Source organism: Poromitra crassiceps (assembly GCF_964638095.1).
Source record: "Poromitra crassiceps genome assembly, chromosome: 2".
NCBI classification, from domain to species: Eukaryota; Metazoa; Chordata; class Actinopteri; order Beryciformes; family Melamphaidae; genus Poromitra; species Poromitra crassiceps.
Window position 1 is genome coordinate 92,319,490 of NC_139624.1, and position 23,619 is coordinate 92,343,108.

General features: G+C 43.5%; 1 protein-coding gene and 1 pseudogene across 4 annotated transcripts in view; one reads left to right on the forward strand and one right to left on the reverse strand.

Annotated features, from left to right (window-relative positions):
• The window catches only part of tubb6 (tubulin, beta 6 class V), a gene marked incomplete at both ends in the record, with an annotated part of 52,765 nt that extends 30,053 nt beyond the window's left edge, over positions 1-22,712 (reverse strand). For 2 of the 3 annotated variants that reach the window (XM_083657238.1, XM_083657237.1), the window contains one exon: positions 22,656-22,712. In XM_083657238.1, the coding sequence (XP_083513364.1) occupies positions 22,656-22,712 (57 nt within the window). The remainder of the gene's footprint in view (positions 1-22,655) is intronic. The other variant, XM_083657239.1, reaches the window with a different exon arrangement.
• On the forward strand, positions 1,484-3,649 carry LOC310791388 (protein sel-1 homolog 1 pseudogene; annotated as a pseudogene). Its single transcript has one exon. The product of its transcript is annotated as a protein sel-1 homolog 1 pseudogene (transcript).
• Positions 22,713-23,619: the final 907 nt, after the last annotated feature.

Genomic DNA, 23,619 nt, shown 5'->3' on the forward strand with positions numbered 1-23,619 from the left:
GGGCGAGCTGCAGGGCGGGCGAGGCCACGCAGCAGCCGAGCTAGAGAGCTTGCGCAGCGGGCGAGCCTAGGGAGATTTCTAGTTTTTTACAAAGATTCCGAAATGATTTCTTTCGTTGTTAGCAGAGTGGACGACTCTCATAGACTGAGACATTGTGACATCATCAGGGATGTCATAAAATCTTCCCTGCTGAGGTTATTGGATGACTCTCATAGACTAAGGCCTTGGCCACACTGATCCGTCAGAAAATGGACAGAACAGATAGACGGATAGATTTATGTCCTGGTGTGATATGTGATTTAAACCTATTGCAGGAAGCCAAACCCAAACGTCATTTTGTAACACTGCTATCAACTTTTGGAATAATTTACCTGCTTCAGTGCAAGGCATAAACACTGTGAATGTCTTTAAACGTGCTCTCAAGACTCATCTAAAAAATGAGATGTTGACTAGAGAGTAATTGCAACACCTTCGCTGAGATTTCATTTGTATATATCATATATTTTATGTGTCATCGATAGACAGTTCTTTTTTCTGTTTTTCTTTTATAAAGTACAATTGTGTAATACTAAGGTTTTGATATTTGAAGGACCCCAGTGGAAATAAGCAGGCTTCTAGTTTGTAACTTTAAGCTGCTTTACTGGGCTATCCTTGGATCATTTTACTTTCGATTTACATATTGTGTACTTTTTTTTTACTACTGTATTATTTGTAAATTTGTAATGGTTTTTTATGCATTCTTGATCCGAAATAAACCAAAAATAAAAAAAAACGAGTAACCTACTTGTACAGCAGGTGGCGGTAAGCACCTTGAAGGTGTCAGCGACCCGCCTATAAACCGAGAGAAGAAGAAAGCTGGCGTCAGCTAGCTGTTAGCTCTGTGCGCTACGTTACTTATGTGGCAATAAAATGCCACCGAATGACCAGATTAGATGGTGAAATCAGACGGTGACACTGACTATCACATTGTACAACAGCGGGATGGTGTACACAGCATTAATTATAGCCTCCTTCACTGCCTCGGCCGCCATCTTCTTTGAAAAGTTTAAACAAATCTCGGAACGCCTCCTCTCGAGACCTCGACTCTGATTGGCTAAACGGACAGTGACTATCCGACCATCCGATACGTCCATCCAGAAAAAGTTCATCCCTCTTCAACTTTCTGTCCATCAAAACGTATGCAAATTTTCTGGATACGTACGCTTCTGAGTGCTCCACGGACAGTCGGACAGCTGTCATTGAAAATGAATGGAAGTGAACAGAGAAATGAACGCACACGGACAGACACCAGGGATCAGTGTGGCCAAGGCCTAATACATTGTGACATCAGTGATGTCATATCAGCCGCTGACCCACATGAACACAATCATCAGTGACATCAGTGATGTCATAGGAAATTGTGATGTCATCAGTGATGTCGTAAATCCTTCCCTGCTGAGGTTATAAATTGGAAGTCTTGTTCATAGCAGCTATAGCTAGCAGAATGTTAAAGACGGCTAGAATACTTTGGTTTTTGATCATCCTCCTGATATTATCCATAAAAGGAATAACAGCTGATGAAGAGCAATGTGGGAATGATGGAGAGCCCTGCGTCTTCCCCTTCCTTTTCCAGGGGAAAGAGTACTTGGACTGTACTACTGACGGACAGGAGGATGGACGGCTGTGGTGTGCCACCACATACGATTATGACCAGGAGAAGAAATGGGGCTTCTGTGAGACGCAGGACCAGGCAGAGCAGAGGGAGCAGGTGGAGGCTGAGGAGCAATATCAGGCTGTCCTCCACATGCTGAATGCCACAACCAGGAAGACCCAGATTAAAGAAGTGTATGAGAAGCTGCTGAAAGTGGCGGAGAAAGGCCACCACACAGCCATGGAGAAGGTGGCCTATGCCATGCTGTTTGGAGACTACATGGGCCAGAACATCCCCAAGGCCACAGAACTGTTTAAGAAGCTTGCCATGGAGGGATCGCCCAAAGCTCAGACGGCTCTTGGCTTTCTATATGCTGCAGGGCTGGGAGTGAACTCCAGTCAAACTAAGGCCTTGGTTTACTACACCCTTGGAACTTTGGGGGGGGACTTGATAGCTCATATGATTCTGGGCTACAGATACTCTGTAGGGGTGGTGGGTATGGCCCAGAGCTGCGAATCAGCACTAACACACTATAGACTTGTGGCAAATCAGGTGACCAGTGACGTGTCGCTGACAAGGGGCACTGCAGTGCAGCAGATCAGGCTGCTGGATGAGGTGGAGAACCCCAGCTCCCCCAATGGGATCTTGGAGGACGTGATCCAGTACAACCAGTTCCTAGCTGGGAAGGGAGACGTGCAGGCTCAGGTGGCAGTGGGGCAGCTACATCTGCATGGAGGATTTGGAGGAATGGAACAGAATCACCAGAGGGCCTATGATTACTTCCATCAAGCTGCGAATGGGGGAGATACACAGGCTATGGCTTTCCTCGGCAAGATGTACTCAGAAGGCAGTGGGTTTGTCCCTCAAAACAACGAGACAGCCCTGCAGTACTTTAAAAAGGCCTCTGACCTGGGGGATCCAATGGGTCAAAGTGGCCTGGGCATGGCCTACCTATATGGAAGAGGTGTCCCAGTGAATTATGAGCTCGCTTTGGAGTACTTCCAGAAGGCAGCAGAACAGGGTTGGGTGGATGCACAACTTCAGTTGGGCTACATGTATTATAATGGCATTGGGGTGAATCAGGATTACGAGCAAGCGCTCAAGTTCTTCAACCTGTCTTCACAGGCGGGCCACATCCTGGCGTTCTACAACCTGGCCCAGATATACGCCACTGGCACTGGTGTGACGCGCTCCTGCCACAAAGCTGTGGAGCTCTTCAAGACTGTGTGTGAGCACGGCCACTGGGTAGAGCATCTGGCGGCGGCCTACGGAAGCTTTAAGGAGGGTGAGGTAGATGCAGCGCTAGTCCACTACATGCTGCTGGCTGAGCAGGGCTATGAAGTGGCCCAGAGCAACGTGGCCTTTATTCTGGACCAGAAATGGTCACAGATCTTCAGTGAGAATGAGACCTACCCTCGTGCTTTACTCCACTGGACAAGAGCTGCGGCACAGGGTTACACTGTGGCAAGGATAAAGCTAGGCGACTACCACTTCTACGGCTATGGGACAGATGTGGACTATGAGACGGCCGCCAACCACTACAGACTGGCATCAGAGGAGCAGCACAGTGCCCAGGCCATGTTTAACCTGGGCTACATGCACGAGAAAGGCCTAGGCATCAAACAGGATATCCAACTAGCACTGCATTTCTACAACATGGCTGCTGAGGCCAGTCCTGATGCCCAGGTCCCAGTCTTCCTGGCCCTGTATAAGCTGGCTCTGGTTTATGCTCTGCAGTATCTGCACTATCTTAATGTGAAGGAGCTGATAACTCAGGTGGACTTGGACCAACTTCTGGGCCCGGAGTGGGACCTGTACCTCATGACCATCATCTTCCTGCTGTTGGTCATAGCCTACAGACAGCGACAACACCAAATCATAGTGCCCCGTCGCCCTCCAGCCCCAGCACCCCCTGCCAGACCACCTCAAGAGAAGCCACAAGCCCAAGCCGAGGCCCAGGATGAAGGAGAGATGCAAGCCCCGGACGAGGAGGACCAGGCACAACTGGAGCAGCAGTGAGAGGATGCCACATGGAGTGATGGCAGTAAAAGACAGAGAAGCGAGTGTGGTAAAGGAGGCTACCAGCCCGCCTCATGGAGTAGCCAATCTTTACTAGCTAATAGGGGTGTCGCGATTTGGATTCTGAATCGAAAATTGATGGAAATGAGCGTTCGATTTCGATCATCAAACTTACAGGCAGGATCGCGATTCTCCCAGACCAGTATTATTTCCCCCTCTCCACTCCACTTGCACGCACGCTAAGTAAAAACAATTACTAACACAGCAGCTGAGCACAGTCGATGAGCTGAAAACACCGGTAGGCTGCATCTAGTGACATTCTGATTCTGTCCTATTAAAGCAGCTACGAGCAACTTTTTCGATTGTTATTAAACAGTATAAATTTAATATCAATGCATCACATCTTACCTCTAATAGTCGACGATACCAACGCAGAGTAGTCTCGCTTGAACCCCGAGTGAATCGGCCAGTGTTAGTGTGTCTGTAGCCAGGGCAGATCAGGAATTGAAATGAAACGGTTTGCAGCAGCCACTTCGGCCATAACCACAAAATAACTTCCAAAAAACCTGTTAGAATATAACGAGAGATGTTCCCGCGAGTATGCGTGGCGTTCACATTGTTTATGTTATGTTGCTAGGCAGCGCAAATGGCGTAAAAAGGCAGCTGCGTTTCACTTCCTGGTTTCACTTCCGCGTTTCACTTCCGGGTTACCCGGTCCGGTCGCTCTAGAGAGCCCCCTGTTGGCGCGAGTTTAGACAGACTATAGACTTAATAATCACCTAAGGGAGCAATCTCAGATACACACGGCTTTGGTCTCGTCGACTATTAGAGGTAAGATGTGATGCATTGATATTAAATTTATACTGTTTAATAACAATCGAAAAAGTTGCTCGTAGCTGCTTTAACTCATTCATGGCCAGTTTAGGACTGCCAATATTTAGCACAGGCCAAAGATTTTCATAATTGTTGGTCATCTTTCAAGACCCACAGTAAATTATCTATTAGCACCAAAGTGATTTGCAATACCTCAAAATGAAGATGTACGTCTCTGGGTTCACCAGGAAAAAAAAAGTGAGCTTTTAGCATGTTCTGTACTCTACTTATAGCCATTTATATACACCCTGTTTTCACCAAAAAGGTCAACAAAAGAGGTCACCAAAAAGAGAAACAGCAGAAAAGGCCATTTTTGTAAAAGACACAATCTCAGGCAGAACTCGCTCTCAATTCTTTTATTTTGAACTGTATTGACATCAGACATGTAAATATTATTCGTTATGACACAAATGACAAAAATATATATATATATATATACATGAAGTGCTTTTTTTACATTCAACAATACAGTTTACTCAGTGTGAGTGTGCAGACAGACAGACAGACAGACAGACAGACAGACAGACAGACAGACACACAGACAGACACACACACACAGAGAGAGAGAGTTCTGTCCACAGCTGCTGCTGGATCGCACCTCCTTCCCAGGGAACACTATTGATCGCCCCGCAAATTAGCATAGGAGGGGAACACCAAACTGGTCTGAGATCAGCGTCTAGCCTCCTCTGCCTCTGCATCGTTTTCCTCTCGTTCGGGCTGGGACGAATGCTGCGACACAGGAACGGGTCCGGCTTGGCTTTGGGACCAGGCGCTGGAACCGGATCGATCATGTTCGTCACGGGTTTGACTACCGCGAACAACTCAATCCAGGTTCGCCCTGCAGCAAGGCGACCAGCGCAGCGCGCCGAGGGGCGTTTCAATGGCGTTTCTCCTCTCTGCACAAGGAAGCGCGTTTCTCTGTTTTCTGTTTTTCCTTTCATTTCATTTCATTTCATTTATTTAATGTGACTCATTGACCATGATCACATGGTATGGAGCACAAACAAAACATACAAAAACAATATACAATGGCACACGGCATGGCTAGTGCATGTCATTTGAACAAAGGCAGGACATTCTTCAAAAAGGCACCTAATTTACACATGACTTTTTGTCTGTCTGATTGTAGTAGCAGAATCAGTTTAAACATAGATGGACGAGTTAAATAATATCTGGGTAAATATAACTGTCTGAAATTCAAAATAATTACATTCTTACATTCAAACAAAACATGATACTCGTCTCCCACACAGTTGTCACTACAGAGATTACAGATCCTCATACTTCTATGCAGTCCTTTATATCTGCCAACAACCTTGGGGATTCTGGTGTTATTAACCCTGAAGTTACAAATTGCATGTCTATGCCTCTGGTTTACATACAGCAGATAATTTTCAAGTTTAAGTTCTTTTTTGAATTCTACGTACAAGTCAAATGACGTCATACTTTTGAGCTCACTTTGCCATTTCTGCATAAACTGATCCTTAAGACTTTGCTCAACAGTTAACTTCAACCAGTCAATGTTATTGCACTGCTGTGTAAGCCAGAGGTAAGACAAGCCACAGTCATCCAGAATCTGTTTGACCCGCACGACCCACGGCGAGGCATAGACGCCAGAGTTGTGCAGATCACGCAGGCAGTTGTACATAATACGGCTAAGTTTGTTCTCCTTGCCGTCAATCAACCTTGCCCAATAACTAATCATTCTTTTCTTGACAGTGACACAGAGTGGGTATCTCCCCAGCTCCCCATATACCATATTGTTACACGTTGTCATTTTAACTTTCAAAATGTACTTGAGAAATCTGAGGTGTAGCTTTTCCAATATATACATTTTTTCAAACCCCCAAGCTTCACACGAGTACAACATAACTGGTAAAACCAACTTGTCAAAAAGGTCCAGTGTGATATCTACTGGTAAATCATATTTTCTGCATTTAGAAAAAAGGGCAAACATAGCACGAGAGGCTTGCGCTTATGCAGCTCCTCAATGGCGATCTTAAATGATCCATTATAGTTCATAATGACACCAAGATACTTGAAACAGTTAACGATTTCTAGGTTCTCCCCATCACAATTAAACTTAAATTTGTCACTGCTAATTTTTCGAGAATCAAAAACTGTGACTTTAGTTTTATCACTGTTAACCTTTAATTTCCATTTATGACAAAATTCACACATATGGTCTATTGCTTTCTGTAACCCTTTTGTTGTGGACATAATAATTGTGTCATCCGCGTACATCAATACCATAAGCTGCATATAACTATCTATCGCTGTATCATCAAGGTTGATAGGCTGACAGCCGTTCTGTAGTAGATAATCCTCTAAGTCATTAATAAATAATGCAAACAGTAATGGAGAAAGGTTTTCACCCTGTCTAACTCCTGCTAGGCTTACAAAAAATTCTGATTTAACACCATTTACAAAAACACATGATTTGATGTTTTTGTACATATTCATTACCACATCCAAGAATTTACCATTGATACCCGTTTTTAACAGTTTATACCAGAGTGCATCCCTCCAAACTGTATCAAACGCTTTACTATAATCAATAAAGGAACAAAACAAGCTTTTCTTTTTAAAACAAAAAAGATCGACGATGTGTTTCAATAGAAAGATGTGATCTACGGTGGAATAGCTCTTTCTAAACCCAGCCTGAGTTTCTCTCAGAATAGCGTTATCCTCACAGAACGTACATAGCCTTGCGTTCAATACATTTGTGAAAAGTTTCCCCAGGCAACTCAAAAGTGTGATGCCTCTATAATTGTTACAATCACTCGTGTCACCTTTCCTCTTATAGATTGGCACAATTAAACCGGTTACCCAGTCTTCAGGGATGACACCAGATTCCAAAATCTTGTTAAACAGGGAAACATATGATGGCATAAAAATGTGTACCGTACTATTAATATACTCATTCAGAACTCTGTCTATTCCTGCAGCTTTCCCCGATTTTAGTTTTTGAACAACCGCCTTAATTTCTTCCTCGGTAAAGCTAACATTTAAACCACTACTGTCAAGATATTCATTACTACTATCAACATGGGGCAACTCATTCATTGGAACGTCCCAGTCAGACAACCCTTTAAAGTGTTCATAAAGATCTTGAGGCAAAATTGGACAGGTTTTATCTTTACCACAACCATTCAGCATCTTCCAGTAAAGCTTTGGATTTTTGGATTTCATATTCATCAATTCCCCAGTAAATTTCTTCCTATATGCCCTCTGAGCTTTATATAATTCTTTCTTGTACTCTCTGCTTGTCATCTTTACGTTTTCAGCACATATCACATTTCCTCCTGCTCATTTCAAAACAACAGCTGCGGTATGTGTTTGTTCACGTGTTGTCGGCTTTGTCTTTGAGGGCAGGGACCTGATACCATGTCACAGGCTGGGGAAGTCTTTGAACTACGCGCTGCCAGGGCCCGAAATTAACTTTTTGACCCACCGGCCAGTGGCGGGTAGATGGAAAACATCTACCCGCCAAGCATATTTCTTACCGGCCAAAAAAAAATACGCATTTTTGTGTCACATATATCCATATATATCAATTTTTTTCAGTACATTTCAAGTAGATAAGGTATTACGTTGAAGAATACACACTTAAATAAGAGGCCAGAGTAAAATTTGAAGCAAATTATTTTAATATATTGATTGATGATTGATTACTCAATACATGTCAAGTCAATCTTGAGCTTAACTCATTGAGTGCCAGCCACTTTTGGAGAACGGACGCTCCCAGTGCCAGAGTTTTCAGAGCGTTTTCAGTGATTTCTCGAGGCCCACAGAATATTGTGTGATATTACTATGTAAACACCGAACACGCAAAAAGAACAAGGAGACTCTATTGTATCATCAGCAAAAAAAAGTTTATTGATACCATTTTCCGTTCTTTAGTTATGAGCCGGAGAAGATAGGTTGTTTTCAGCGTTTTCAGGCATTTCAAATTATAAGCTGAGATATTCAGCCTTTTGTGAAATGCAGCATTTCAAGCACATTCACTGACTCTAGATAATATTTTCTGATGTAGTGATGTGGTGTAGTTGTGTCCTGCCCTGCGTGTCCCACCCCCCCTCCCCCCCCTCAGCTGAAAACTCCTCCCCACACTAGTAACACACAGCCTCGCACCAAGCGTCTATTTTCGGAATGCTTTTGGTGCGCCGCCTCCCAGGCAGCGCAACATGGAGAAGCCACACGCGGACTGCAGTGAAAGGTTTGGCTTTTCAGTGTCGCGCTGCTGCTTTTCTAGCGGCTAATCATGTGGAGAAACTATGCTGACAGACAGACAGAGGCAGAAGGACTCAGTTGTGTGCGCGGATTGACTGTGTTCGCACGCACCGTCAGTTGCAGCCAGAACAATCTACATGGCTCTGGACTGCAGCATGAGCGGGTTCTCTTTGATCAAGGCTATTTCAGGCTGTGTATTCCTGACATTTCTGTAATCTGGAGAGCACTGTCGCCACCTAAGGGTTCTGTAAAATAGGTTATAGACCTCCAATAGCTACTATAGTTGTACAGGAGCTGCGGAAGGCTTTGATCGACGTCCCACCGTCAAAAAACGCATTGGACGTCGAAGGACGTCCGTGGCACTCTACGTCACTATTTAATTGGACGTCGAAGGACGTCCATGGCACTCAATGAGTTAAATTGTTGTAAAAAAAACTACGCAGCTAAAAGTAATAACTGCGACAGTCTCAGTGCACAGCGCACAACTTGGGCTACACACCTTTCTCTCCCACTCACACCTGGCACCTGCGTTAGCTCTCCTGCACTCGTTCTCCGCTCCGCTTTGGCTTTATTGGTGGGTAAGCATTTTGATTCATCTCCTCATCATAGCTCGGCAACAAGCGCGAGCGATTGATTCATTGATTAATTCGCCCGATGTAGGCTGGCAGAGGTTAAAAGACGCTTTTTACCTCCGCTAAAGTGACGACTGCATTCCATTCCACTCCAGTCATGTTTGGTAGCCTATATAAGGCAGAGCCAGAATGAAACAGCCTCACAAAGCACTCGTATTAGCCAGCTGCGCACCAAAACACACATAACTATTATCTCCTCATATATACTGTATCATACGAGTGGTGTCGGCAACAAGTGCGAGCGATTGATTCATTGATTAATTCGCCCGATTTAGGCTGTCAATTTAGCAGAGGTTAAAAGATGCTTTTTACCTCCGCTAAATTGACGACTGCATTCCATTCCACTCCAGTCATGTTTGGTAGCCTATTAGCCAGCTGCGCACCAAAACACACATGATAACTATTATCTCCTCATATATACTGTATCATACGAGTAGTGTCGGCAACAAGTGCGAGCGATTGATTCATTGATTGATTGATTCGCCCGACGTTCGGCTGTCAATTTACCTCCGCTAAATTGAGACTGCATTTCATTCCAGAGGCACGTTTGGTAGCTTATACGGGAGAGCCAGAATGGAACAGCCTCAGGAAGCACTCGTGTTACAGTATACTACTGCACTGAACTAACGTTAATTTCAGACTGCTTCCTTGTATATTGTGGCTGGGATCAGTGCTCCGCAGCGCACTCCCAGCGTTTAACAGTCGGAAAAAGACGCTTGGTGGACACAGGCGGCTACACACAGTTTTAATATTACATGACGACTATTTTGCGACCCGCCACGTGGCGGAGAGACGCCAAACCTAACACGCCAAAGCTAAAATATGCCCGCCATTGGCGGGTGGCGGGCTCTAATTTCGGGCCCTGCGCGCTGCACTAATAAAAACAAAAACACGTCAAACACGTCATTGGCGGGGAGGGCTATTCCTGATAACACGTCAAAGACGTCTTTGGCGGTGAATGAGTTAAAGGTCTTGTCTTGGCACATGTCCGAATTGTTCATTTTTTTAATCAGTCATCCGGAAAAAAAACCGTCACGCACAGACACCTTGAACACCGAGTCCAATTTTAAAAAGGTTGTCGTTCAATTCGTCAGATCAGTTATATCTTTTGTGGATTGTCCTGAAATGCTTTGGCAATTTTGTTATTAGATACATGCCAGTGAATTTAATTTAATTGATTGTTTATTTGGTATTGACAGAATGGCAGTGTGAATTAATTTCATAGAGTTATGGAGATGAAGATGGATGGATTCATTATTGCGTGCATTAAATACATAATGCACGTCTGTGACAGGCAGCAGCTTCTTTCTTGCTTAGTGCAAGCAGTGTGAGAGAGAGAGAGAAAAGAGAGAGGGAGAGAGTCAGAGAGAGAGGGGGGAGAAAACGAGAGAGGGAAGAGAGAATTGGAGGATGAACCAGTTCGGATTCGTAACGAAAATTGATGCTTTTGTAATTAGTAGCCTTTTAATTAGTCGTTTTGCTCATATAGGCTATAACATACACATTTAAAAATATTCGTTTCTTTAATAGGGTAGGGATGTGTGAGATTTTATTTCAATAGCCTATACCAGAATTGTCCGCTCGGGTTAAGCTATTGTTGCATGGTGCAGGGAGAGAGGTTACTGTAGCCCAGGGATACTCAATTTGCTTTGCCCGGGGGCCACTTTCGTGAAATGATAGAAGGCCAGGGGCCAGTTAATAAACAAACAATATACATTTTTCTGTAGCGGATTGTAGGTTTTTGGGGTGTCAGCCGGAGTTTAGTCTGACAATGTTGTGCACACCGGATAGTTAGTTAGGTTAAGTTAGTTAGGTTAAGTACATACATAAGTGCCTGGGTAGCAAGCAGACAGCGGTATTTGACAATTAAGCAGCTAAATCATAGATTATTGAAAGATATTCCATATTCCAGACTGAAATGCTATAACAGAAGTGGAGTATTGGCCAGAATGACATGAACATTTGGACACTTATTCAGCGGGTATCTTGCATATTGCGTTCAGGTGCATTGTAAAAAAAAAAAAAAAAAAAAAAAAAAATTGCAATTCCATTGCGGGCCGCATGTGGCCCGCAAGTTGAGTATCACTGCTGTAGCCTATATCAATGGTTACTTATAGCCTACTGGCCGGTGTTGTGATTTGCTGCCAGAAACTGATTTTGATCCGCGGGACCACGCAGCGCTGCCTCAGTAGTGCCTCTATGTGCACCGACCCCCCCGGCCTGCCTACCCGGCCCAGCTCACACCTTATCCGGGGAGACCACAAAGCACCCCTCCCCGCGCTACACACAGACTCCCGCCCCGTCAGACCCTCGTTCCCCTGGTAATCCAATTCAAAACGCAAATCACTTTTTCGCACAAAACCATGACAAACGAATTCTCATTGTTAAATCAAGGTGAGTTTTTTTCTGCAGTGTAGGTTAGTTGAAAATCAACGTGGCATTCTGAGGAGGGAATTGTGTGTCCGCGCGCGAGCCGTGCGTAATGGGCCTATCCAAGCGAGGATTTCCTGCACTGCGCCGGAGAATACTGTCTGCGCTCAGGCATACGCCTGGCGTAGTGGGGTTGTTTGCGCTAAGACCAGCTATTTGCTGGCGTTAAAATTGAGAGCACCCAAGGCCCATTTTTATAACACATTGTGCTGGAACGCCTATTTTGGAACGGGCAATGCCCAAACCTCTCTTTGCGCTCGGCACATACCGACAGTATCTTCCCCAGAGCGCTAAATGACACTTGCGTGAGACACATGATAGGCTAGAGGCCCACGGACACGCCTGGGCCACGCCTACACCTGTGTCATCCCAGCGCAAAACTGGAGGCAGGAGGCAGACGATAGCTTAAGACGCTGGGAAGATAGAAATGAGGGGCGCGCAAACGCAGCGCAAACGATAGCGCCGTACGAAGATAGGGCCCTTAGAGTCTACCATGTGTAGAAACGAAAATCGAATCGAATTGCGACCTTAAAATCGAAAGTCAAATCGAATTGTGGATTTGGAGAATCCTAACACCCCTACTAGCTAACTTACCTGCTAGTGTGAAGAGTGAAGACCACTTCTACTCTCCCTGCTCCTCTCTCCGCATGCTACAAAAGACTAACTAGCAACTTCTAAACATGAAGTCTGGACCATGCTAGCCAGAGCAGGATATTTTCCAGTTTTACCCTTCTAGACATGAGGGATCTTTGTTTAGAGACATTGGGAAATGGTAAGTTTTTTCTGCCGATGGCGAGTAGAGCGTGCAGGAGGAGGGGAGAGGTGCGGTGCGGTGCAGTGCAGAGGAGAGCCGAAGAACAGAATTGGGCAGCAATGCCCAAAACACTTAGCCTGGTAAACCAGCCGGTCACGTGAACTCACATTTCATTTCGTTCTGCAGGACGGTCTGGCCTCAAGTCTTCACCCAGTGTTTTGCAGTGGGAGGAGGTTGTGGGGCCAGTCAAAATAGTGGTCGCACTAATGTATTCAAGTCATATCTGACTAGTTTTCAATTTATTTCTCGCCACAAAAGTTAGGCTACAGTATATGTCTCGAATATACAGGCTAATGCAACAGTATCACCCTCTTGCATTTGTGCATTTTCACATTCAAGACAGACCGGTCGGGAGGAAAAGAAACCATTCAAGCTGTTTGCAGCACTTGAGGAAACCGTGAGTTTGCTTGTTTAATTCATTGATATGGAGGACATATATACTTTACTTTACTTTACTTTATTGTATTTAGCAGACGCTTTTATCCAAAGCGACGTACAGAACATGATAAGAACATAGAATAAAAGAACATAGTCAATATAAAAGTGCATAACAGTATACAAAACACGGTGTGCAAACTGCATTAAAATTCAACTATCAAGCCGCACATTCAGCAACATCCAAACAATAACAATGTATAAAAGTCAGCATCAAGCCATTCATTCCACATCATACAGCAATAACATTCAACCAAAACTAATATAATTTCCATTCACATCCTTCTTAATCAATTTGATAGTGAACATAAAAGAGATGGGTCTTGAGTCTTTTTTTGAAGATGGGGAACGATTCTGCGGAACGGATGGAGTGGGGCAAATCGTTCCACCACCGAGGGACCACAGAGGAGAACAGACCGCTCCGTGACATGGGACTAGTTGGAGGGGGTAGTACCAGCAGGAGTCTTTCATTAGCGGAGCGAAGTGAGCGGGATGGGGTGTAGAGATGGATGAGTGAGCTCAGGTAGGCAGGTGCTGTATTTGTTACAATTTTGTAGACGAGTGACAAGGCTTTAAATTTGATGCGGGCAGCTACGGGGAGCCAGTGGAGGGAAATGAGCAGGGGTGTGATGTGTGCTCTTTTGGGTTGGTTGAAAACAGTTCGAGCTGCCGTATTTTGGATCAACTGAAGGGGTTTGAATGTACTTGCGGGGAGGCCAGCCAGAAGGGTGTTACAGTAGTCAATCCGAGAAAAAACCAGTGCCTGAACCAGAAGTTGACAGGTGTGAGTAGATAGATAAGGTCTAATTTTCCTGATATTGTAGAGGGTGAATCTGCATGACCGAGCGATTGAGGCGACATGAGTTTTATGGGAGAGTTGGTTATCGATTATGACACCTAGGTTTCTGGCAGAGTGTACAGGTACAAGTTGAGTTCGCGTATATAAGTTGTGTATACGAGGATATACACAGGACCTCCGCTCGTCGGCGGCTTTTTAAAAGCTGATGCGTCGGAAGATCTTTCCATTTCTTCCTGACTTCGTCAACTGCCCGCAGTGCGCAGTCTGCCATCGCATTCAGGACCGATTGCACTTGTGATCAAATTCCATGCATCTTGTTTGTTTGTTTGTGTTAGCGCTGTTAAATTTAGCTGTGAGAATGTATCTATGCTTTGAATACAACTCTATAAGTTTGAGCTGAGTTGGAGCTGTCTGTCAGCTGTCTCGAGCTCGTCTGAGAGAAGTGTGTTGCTTGGCAACAAGCACGTATTCATGTCAACGCGCACGTCCGCAGCCTAAAGTCCGGGCGCATCTACGACCATGTTAAGTCAGGCTTGGTGCACTCGGTGTAAATTCAAATCACAACGTCGGGCGTAGCTAAGAGTTAAGACCTACCTTTTTACGCCCAGCTGGTGCACTCGGCTCCTGGTGTACATTGCCTGTAAGAAAACCGTGTCAATTTGTTTCTTGTCTAGGAGACGGGCCTCACCAGATCAAGTGAATGAGGTAAATAAGTTAGATCTAAAAATCAATGATCAATCTGAATCTATTGACAGACTGGGTATCTGAGGTTAAATATCTTGGCCTGATGTTAGATACTCATCTAAAATTTGAGAAACATATACAGATGGTGAGCAGAGTGGCAAAAGCAAACCTATATACGTTCAGAATGATTAGGAACTGTCTACTATTTTATGGTGCAAACATCTACTGTAGCCTATATGCACTCAATGATTTTCTCATACCTGAGTTATTGTGCAACTGTATGGTCACAACCTAGTCCGGCTGTAATAAATTATCTTAAGATGACATACAATTGTGCAATAAAAATTCTTGACAGGAAGCCAATTAGGTATCACCAGTGCCGAGTCATTGAAAACTAAATATTGACTTACAGTATATGACTTCATTGGTTTCGCTAATTTTGGGGTGAACTACTTTAAACCTCCCAGTAAAGTCGCTATGTGTTGCTTTAAAGCGGCAGAGCGTCACCCACTGCCCAGATTCCTTGAATAGTCTCACAGTGGTACAGAGTTCACAGCGCCGTTACAAGGTTATTACAGGGCACTGCCATGGAGGAGGCAGCCAGACAGACAGTTGGTTCATTCATTCAAACACCCTGTTCACAATTATGCAAAACTGTGGAAAACTTCAAAAAAGAAAAGGTCCAAGGCACTCTTGAAAGTGAAAGTAAAAAGCCTAAGAAAGTAAAAAGCCTTTATTTACTATAGATGGCTATATCATTTTGAAAGGTTTAAAAACATAGCTAGTGCTGTTAAAAGAGCTGGGACATGACCCACACGTAGCGGCACAAACAGCCTTCTTCAGGGTATGGCCACCAGCACAAGGTTTCCCCTGGGGATGCACCCATATGAAAATCTTGGCCGATACCGATAACCGATATTAACATTGCTGTTATGGCCGATAACCGAAATTTACCGATGCCGATATGATCTGTATAAAAAACACATTTGTATGATAATCAAATATTGTACATAATGAAAAACATGTAAACACTGTGAAATTGAAAAAGTAATGCATTTCTTTATTTCCAAAACATTTGGAAAAGCCCATAAATCATAGATTTATCACATTGTTTCCTCTCAATGGGAACATTTTGGCTGATACCGATAACCGATATTAACATTGCAACATCTGCCCGATGCCGATATGTTAAAAAATGACTAACATGGTCCGATACCGATATGATTGCCGATATATCGTGCATCCCTAGTTTCCCCTATTTAGCATGAGATGATTGCAAACACCTGAGCAGAAAGCCAGTGAACTCACAGGTAATGATACAAAATGCACCCACTAGATGGCTCTACAATGTGTATAGCAGAAAACCAAACATAATGAAGAGAAATATGGAAAACAAACGAAAAATGTATCTTCAGACAAAACAGAAAAGGTCATATCCATCTGCAGCAATACAAGCAACATACCAGCATCAGAACAACTACAAAAAAGGACTGAAATCAATCTCTTCATTCAGTCCTGGATATACTGTGGCCTGCATTTGGTGTATATTAGGCATGGGTCGATTTCCGGTTTTACCGGTTCGGTTCGGTGTACGAGCCCAAACCGGTTTGATCACGTGCGAACCGAAAAAACCTAAAAAAAAAAAAAAAATGTTGCCAGTCCATTCTGATTGCACTATTGTTCGTATTAGCCTCTTCTCAAGTTGCACTAGTATGCAAAAGTCTTATTTTGTTTATTATGTTGATGTTTGAAGAAAAGTTAAGCTGAATAGTTATGAGAAATAAATACAGGGTGTGTTTGTTACACAGGTGTCCTGCTTCTTTTTATTCAGTATCATTGCTGGTTGACAATACCAGCTTAGAGGTGTATTATCGCTATCAGGTGGACTGAAGTTGCACTACAGACAGTTATGGGCCACACTCGGGAGCCCTGCCTAACACATTCACTGCCAGCCGTTTTTCCAATACTGTAGGTAGCTTCTGCCAAGGGTTTTTTTGAGGATTCTGGCTCATCTGTCAAGAGCCGAGGATTATTTTCTGCTAGGACTTTGTGAACACAAAATAACTCAAAATAACTAATAGAATGTGTGCTTTCTCTGTCTAAAAGAGTTAGTTTTTATCATGTTCTGTTATGTAGGCATTAGCAGTTGAATACAGCATGGTTTCAGAGATTTTCAGAGAGTTTTGAGATAAATGGATTTTTAGAACCACCTCACGTGCCTGTGATTATGGGTGCCCTTGGGCAAGTGTGTATACTGTATTGTGTTTGTGTGTGTGTGTGTGTGTGTGTGTGTGTGTGTGTGCGTGTGCGTGTGCGCGTGTGTGTGTGTGTGTGTGTGTGTGTGTGTGTGTGTGTGTGTGTGTGTGTGCGTGCGTGCGTGCGTGATTCGATAGAACAGGCAGAACAGTCACTTTAACCATTTATTTTTGGCATCAGTGAGACATCAGACATCTAAACAATATAGTTCTGAACAGTAATTTCCTCCATAACAGCACCCCCACCCCCCTCTCCTTCAAACTCCTCCCTCCGTAGGTGTGTCTCTGGTGGCTTTGCAGCGTTTGACGTTTGTCACAGGCGAGTCTCTGCTCTGCTGCCTGTCTGTGCTGCCTGGCTGCTGGCGGCCGCTCATCGGGCGAGTCTGGATGGGCTCGTTCGTTTCTGGGTTTTCGGTTGTGTGGTGGGATGGAGCTGCGTGCGATTCTGGGCTTTCTGCTAGTGTTTCAAAGTGTGTTGCACACAGAGTCTATTTTTGGAATCGCCCACCGTTGTGCGCCAGCGCGAAAGCGTTTTCGCCAAACCATTTTCATGAGAATGGCTTCCTCACGCTTTTTCCTGGTGTTTTTGCTCGGCTTCCTCTAGTCTGGAGAGCACTGTCGCCACTTAGTGGGTCGGTAAAATAGGTTATACACATTCAATAGCTCCCATATATTTATAGGAGATGTAAAAGGGTTTGATCCATGTCCCACCGTCAAAAAAAAAAAAAAAAAAATTGACGAGATAACTCGTCCACGGCAGTCAACCGTTGAATTTTTTTTGACGAGATAACTCGTCGACGGCAGTGAACGTGTTAAGAAAAAAAATAATAATAATTACAAAAGAAATCGGTATACCGGTTCAATCCGGTTTAGACGGCAATATCGAACCGTTTTTAAAATTTTCAAACCGACCCAGCCCTAGTGTATATAGAAAGTTTCTCTCTTTTTTTCAAAAAAAATTCAATTTCAGTCGATCACCCGAATGTTCTTTTGGATGGTTTCTAGGCCTTCCACCTTAAGGCCATCTGGATTACTGTTATGTACATTAAATAAATGCTTAGCCATAGGGTCATCCAAATGAGCTTTTCTGATTGCATACTTATGCTCAGAGACTCTATCCCCTATTACCGCTTGCGCACCTGTTTGCACGTGCCTTAAAGCATGGAAGATTGCAGTCCACTGTCCAGGTGTTATGCCGAGTTTTGCACCCCCGCCCAGCATAAAAAAAACATCCCCACCTCACGGGAGCATAATTGTAATGATTTATAGAGAAATGTAACTGTTTAAAGGGCAGTTTAGAGTCCAGCGATTTATGGTCGTTGCGACTGACCATGATCACATTCCATCATTGGTGATAACGACAAGTGTTTATACTTCCAGTGACGGGCGATATGCCATCGTTGTGATGAACGTTGCGACCATCGTCAAGACTTCATCTGGATTCAACTTTGACCCCATCGTTGGCTCCGTTGTCATGACAACCACAATTTGTTTCTCTCCTACCGCAATTTCTAAAGCCACTAGTTAGCTAGCTAGTTGAATTAACAATGGAAGAAGATCACATGTTTGTCAAAAATTTAATAAACACAATGACACGGTTCGCTTGCCTTTGGGCTAACGACTGGGCAGATTATAAAGATGCTGTTAAAAAGGAAAATGCCTGGAAAGCGGACATTCTCAACACTGATGGTAAGTAACAGCTAAAACATCGTTAGCATGGATAATCATACAGCATATTAACAAGCAGATAGACAGTTTTGTAATGTTGCAATCAAAACGGTATAAGTGACTGATTTGACTGGCTAGCTTCTCTCTCTGTCCGTCCGGCATTAATCCATGTGAAAATATCACAACACATCCTGCTCTGCGCCTCTGCGATGCGTTCTCCTATCACCTGGGTGTTTATACTTTTTACGAGCGACAGCGTCCAAAATCAGCGTCGAGCGATACTGGTTCAGCGATGCCCGTCGGGCTATGATAAATCTCTGAACTTTAAACTGCCCTTAAAAGTGATATAATTGTCTGGTAGACATGAGCTCCCTGATTTCTAAGTTAAAACAGCCCCGAAATATGTTGGGGATGCAATTCTCGGCGGGGATGCGTAAACGTTCGCGGCACGAGTGGCAGACGCAAATTAGAGCCGTGCCAAAATCATCTGCGCCCCCAAATGCCTGCGCAAACGGGATTTGGGCGGTCTTAACTACCATAATTATTCACGGGTGTGGCCAGGCAATGCTGGGCATTACATCAATCAAAACCAGTCAGATTCCCGTCTCGCAATGGCTGTTTGCGCGAGGCATGCAATATGCTGTAATTCTCTCCATGCGTAATAGAGTGTACTCACTCGTGCGAGGACAGAGAGAGATGGAGAGAGCTTATTGACAGATCGTCTGTGGTGCCAACGACCCTCCGGGTTATGAAGGTAAATATCCTATGTCCATTGTCCAACAAGTTTTCTCAATTCATTTCCCTCTTTGCGATGTGATAAAGGTTTCTCAGTGAGTTATAGTTGATTGCCTCACTGAATTATCTGCTAATACCCAATTTTAGCAGCATAATTTGATGTCCTGGCGTGGCAAGGCTGTGCGTAATGACATATCCAAAAGGAATTTTACTTTGCACTGCGCTGCGCGGAGATTACAGTGCGCTCCCACCGCAGCGAGGTATTTAGCGCGTAAGAGGTCCTTTTCAAAGCTCAGCGCAAAGTAATTGCGCGCTGCTGACGATAGGATAATGCCATCTATCCCCACCTGTTAGCGCTGAAACACCTGTTTTGGCATGTGGCACGCCTATGCCCAGTACAATTATAACAGGCATGCGCTTGTGCCCGCGCCCAATTTGCATTACGCACAGCGTTAAATGAGCGCAAACGCTAAATTAGCGCTTTTGGGAAGATAGGGACCTCTATCTTTGAGGCGTCTCTTAGTCCGGCCTATGTAAAAGCAACCACAGGTACATGATAAACGATACACAACAAACAGTTGATAAAAACAGTATAAAACAGTTGATAAACAGTTACAGTTGATACATGTTTTTATGTCATACACATTATGTGTCTTTAAGTCATTGAATTGTTTACATTCCTTTATATTTGCACAATGGTTACAAAGGCCACATTTGTAAGTGCCCTTTAGTGATCGATGAAGCCAAGTAGTTTTGTTATTGGCAGGGAGATGGCTAGGCACTAGTCTGTCCCGCAATAGGGGCCCTATTGAAGCTGATCTTAGGAGGAGCAGGAAAAACTTCCCTAAGAATAGGGTCACTTTTAATAAGATCCCAATTTGAGTATATTATCCTTTTTATAGGATTTGCTAAGGAACTATATATCCTGTGACAAAGAAAACCTACTCCTTTCCTGAGGAATTTCTTTCCTTTTTCTTTAAGAGTTCAGATCTAGGAGTGGACTGAGCTTTTTTATAAGCATTCTGGATAGTTTTTGTTTTATAGCCTCTCTGTGAGAAACGATGCGTCAGGATTGTAGCCTGCTTTTCAAACTCTTGGTCAGTATCACAGATACGTTGGAGACGTTGGAATTGACCAATAGGTATATTGTCCTTCAGCCAATTAGAGTGGAAACGATCAGCTTTCAGCACAGTATTTTTGTCTGTTGCCTTTCTATACACTGTAGTGTGGAGCTGGCCCTCCGCATCTTTGGAGATAGTCAAGTCTAGGAAATTAATATTGCTTTTTGAATACCGGTATGTCATGTCCCAGCTCTTTTAACATGCACTAGCTATGTTTTTAACAAGCTATGTCCGATCACTCTGGACCTTTTTTCTTCCACTGTGGAAAACTTATTGAAACTTACAAGAAGATCTGTCCTATAATACATGTTATAAATTTGAAGGAAACTATACAAATATCACATCAAAACTACAAGTCCCTGGCCTATAGCAGTTGTTCTCAAACCTGGTCCTTGCTGGTTTTCTATTTTACCTTATAACCTCTCTCTCTATATCTTTATTTATATATTCTGTATGATGTCTGTTGTACTATGGACCCCCCTGAGCTGTGTCCCGAATAAAGTTTTGAATTGAATTTACCTGGTATGCTAAGTGGTTGATTACATTCCCATGGTGTCCCAGAACTCATTCACCCCCTGATTACATCAGGTGAATGCTGAAGTGAACTTTGTACATACCTTTGGCAGGCAGGTACCTTAGGGTCATAGAAAAACTTTTATCCAAAGACACAAGTGAGATCTGCTTTTTTTTCCCCAAAATGGCTGCAAACAATACATTAGAGCCCATTGGCAATTATCACACCCCATATTTGCTCCTGTTATAGCTATAATGACAAACACGGTATCAAAGTGTACATTTTTGGGGTCAGGGAATCCAATCTAGGTTTCAAGGCTGAACAAAAAAAACAGTTTTCTTCTTACCATGACAATCTGGTGTAAAATATGCAAATTTCATTAAAAATGAAGTGTCATCAAGGCGATTTTTTATATATTTTTTTTTTGTGGTCCAGCTACAATATGTTACATGTGTCCTTTAGTAGCATTATACTTAGACCTATCAGGTGCAACCTAAGAAAGTCAATAGATCCAGTGGCTGTGGCAGATTTTCCAGATGTTTCCAGATGTGACAAAAACGTGGAGATGACAGAAATTTGAGATGAACACATGAGGTTGGTATAACTTTATTATTGAATACAAATATTTCTAATGTTAGCTAACTAGCTATAGCTAGTAGTAGTATAGGGTGTTTTATTATTAGATTGAAACATGCACCTGTTGCTTATCGCACCTGGTCCCTGGTTTTTTATGATGACCTGAGCAAAGCTGTTTTGGACATAAAGAAAAACATATGCAATGATGTATCCATCATCTTCAACGGAGCCAGAATCCGCAAGAGTACTATCTCCCCATGAAGCAGGCGTTTACATGTTCCTTCTCAAACTTCAAAAGAATCAAGTGTCCCCATGTAGAGGGAGAAGTCTGCTGAGCAACAGGACTTGACAAACTGAAACAAAAAGTACTTTATATGAAACACTAGGAAAATGTGTAAGAGCTGTAGGCTACTCTTGACTAAAGAATAGCCTATAATAATTTGCCATTTTGGAAAAAAAGCAGATCTCACTTAGTCACTTTGTCTTTGGATCAAAGTTTTTCTATGACCCTAAGGTAGCTACATACCTGCCAAAGGAGACATTTGTTGCATGAAGTAAAGTCAACAAGCTATGTTTTGCGCAAACAGCCTCTACAACAGAGCAGAATTGCTTTTTGGGGCAAGTGTGTTTGCACCAGAAGACTCAGAGTAAGGTTTTTATATTCAGACTACATTTGTATAGAATCCACTTTTTTGCCGTTAAAAGCATGTATCCACAAATTTTAACCGCAATCTTTTACTCACTGCTGCCACCTACGTGCATTATACACCACTACATCACTACACCAGCTTGTAGCCTACTGCACCGTCTTCAGTGCCCGCACAAACTACAGGTGATTTTAATTAAATACCAGGTGATTCTCATTAAATGACAACCTTTGCCAACGTGGCACCGTAACATAATTTGTATAACGGAAAACGGGGGTATATGTAGTTTGTAGGCTACTTGGCCTAGTTTGACGTAAACTATGACCCAAAAGTAGTTCACTACTGAAAATGCCATAGCCTGAGATTTGAATGTAGAAACTACAACCCCCTTACCCAATTACAAATTGTAGCTTAACGTTTAAAAGTTAAACTAGGCTAGATTTTTTTTTAGGAATTAAACTCGTTAATATCGTCTTTCTTCGCAGATACGTGTCTAGCCTCGACGCAGCCTTCTCTCGCGCGTCGAGGCTACTTGCAGGCAGTTTGAGAAATACTCCAGAAACAGATCAAACGGAAGCTTAGTAGCCTACCTTGGTTCCGATCTGGTTGCCGCACTGGCCGGCCTGGATGTGAACGATCTCCCTCATCTTTCTGAATATGTGTGTCTGCTGTCTCTCCTCCTCTCTGGCTGGACCAAACTCTGTCTTTCCTGACTGCTGGATGCGAGCCGAGCGTCCGTCCCACTTCTGCGCCCCGAGTTCATCCGTTCCTCTGAAGCGCGTTCACGCGACCACGCCCCGAGGGAACCCGGACCTCGTTCCAATTAGTGTCCTCTAGAGCAGTGGTTCCCAACCTTTTTACACCAAGTACCACCTGAGAAAGTAGTTGGCTCTCAAGTACCACCATATGACCGACGTTAAAATACAGTCTATTCAGCTATGCACAGTTCACGCAGGAGGCAAATTTATTCCAACCTGCAGCCTATGTGCAACCTGCAGCAGCTGCACTTGTGCTGGGTTGACTGCTGTCTTCACCTCCTTGTGCTTCATCGTTGCTGCTCTCCTCTACTACAGCTCTTTTACGATTCCCTCCCGTTTTGATCCACTTTAGCATCCCTCCTCGTCTTTGTTCACCACTTGTGTAACCATGCGGGGCGGGCAGGTAATTGTCCATGCGCAACAGGTATAGTGTCCGTCAGAAACAAATATTTGTTTCTAAATCTCAAGACAACAAAATAAACCTCAATTTCAATGATCACAAGTTTATTTTCATTCGTAGTATTATTTTGATAGATAAACATGTTTTACAATTGATTTTAAAGTTGGGTTTATGTCATAATTTAAACATTTGGGATTCCAGGGATCAAGTACCACCAGCAGGGGGGGGCGCAAGTACCACCTACCTTGAGAAACACTGCCAATAATATTAATAATTATTATTATTATTTCACTTTCACATGTTTGAAAACTACTACTAATGACCACCATGGATTTTGCACAAAATCTAAAAAAAAAAAAAAAAAAAAAAAAAAAAAAAATCACAGAGCCTTCCAAG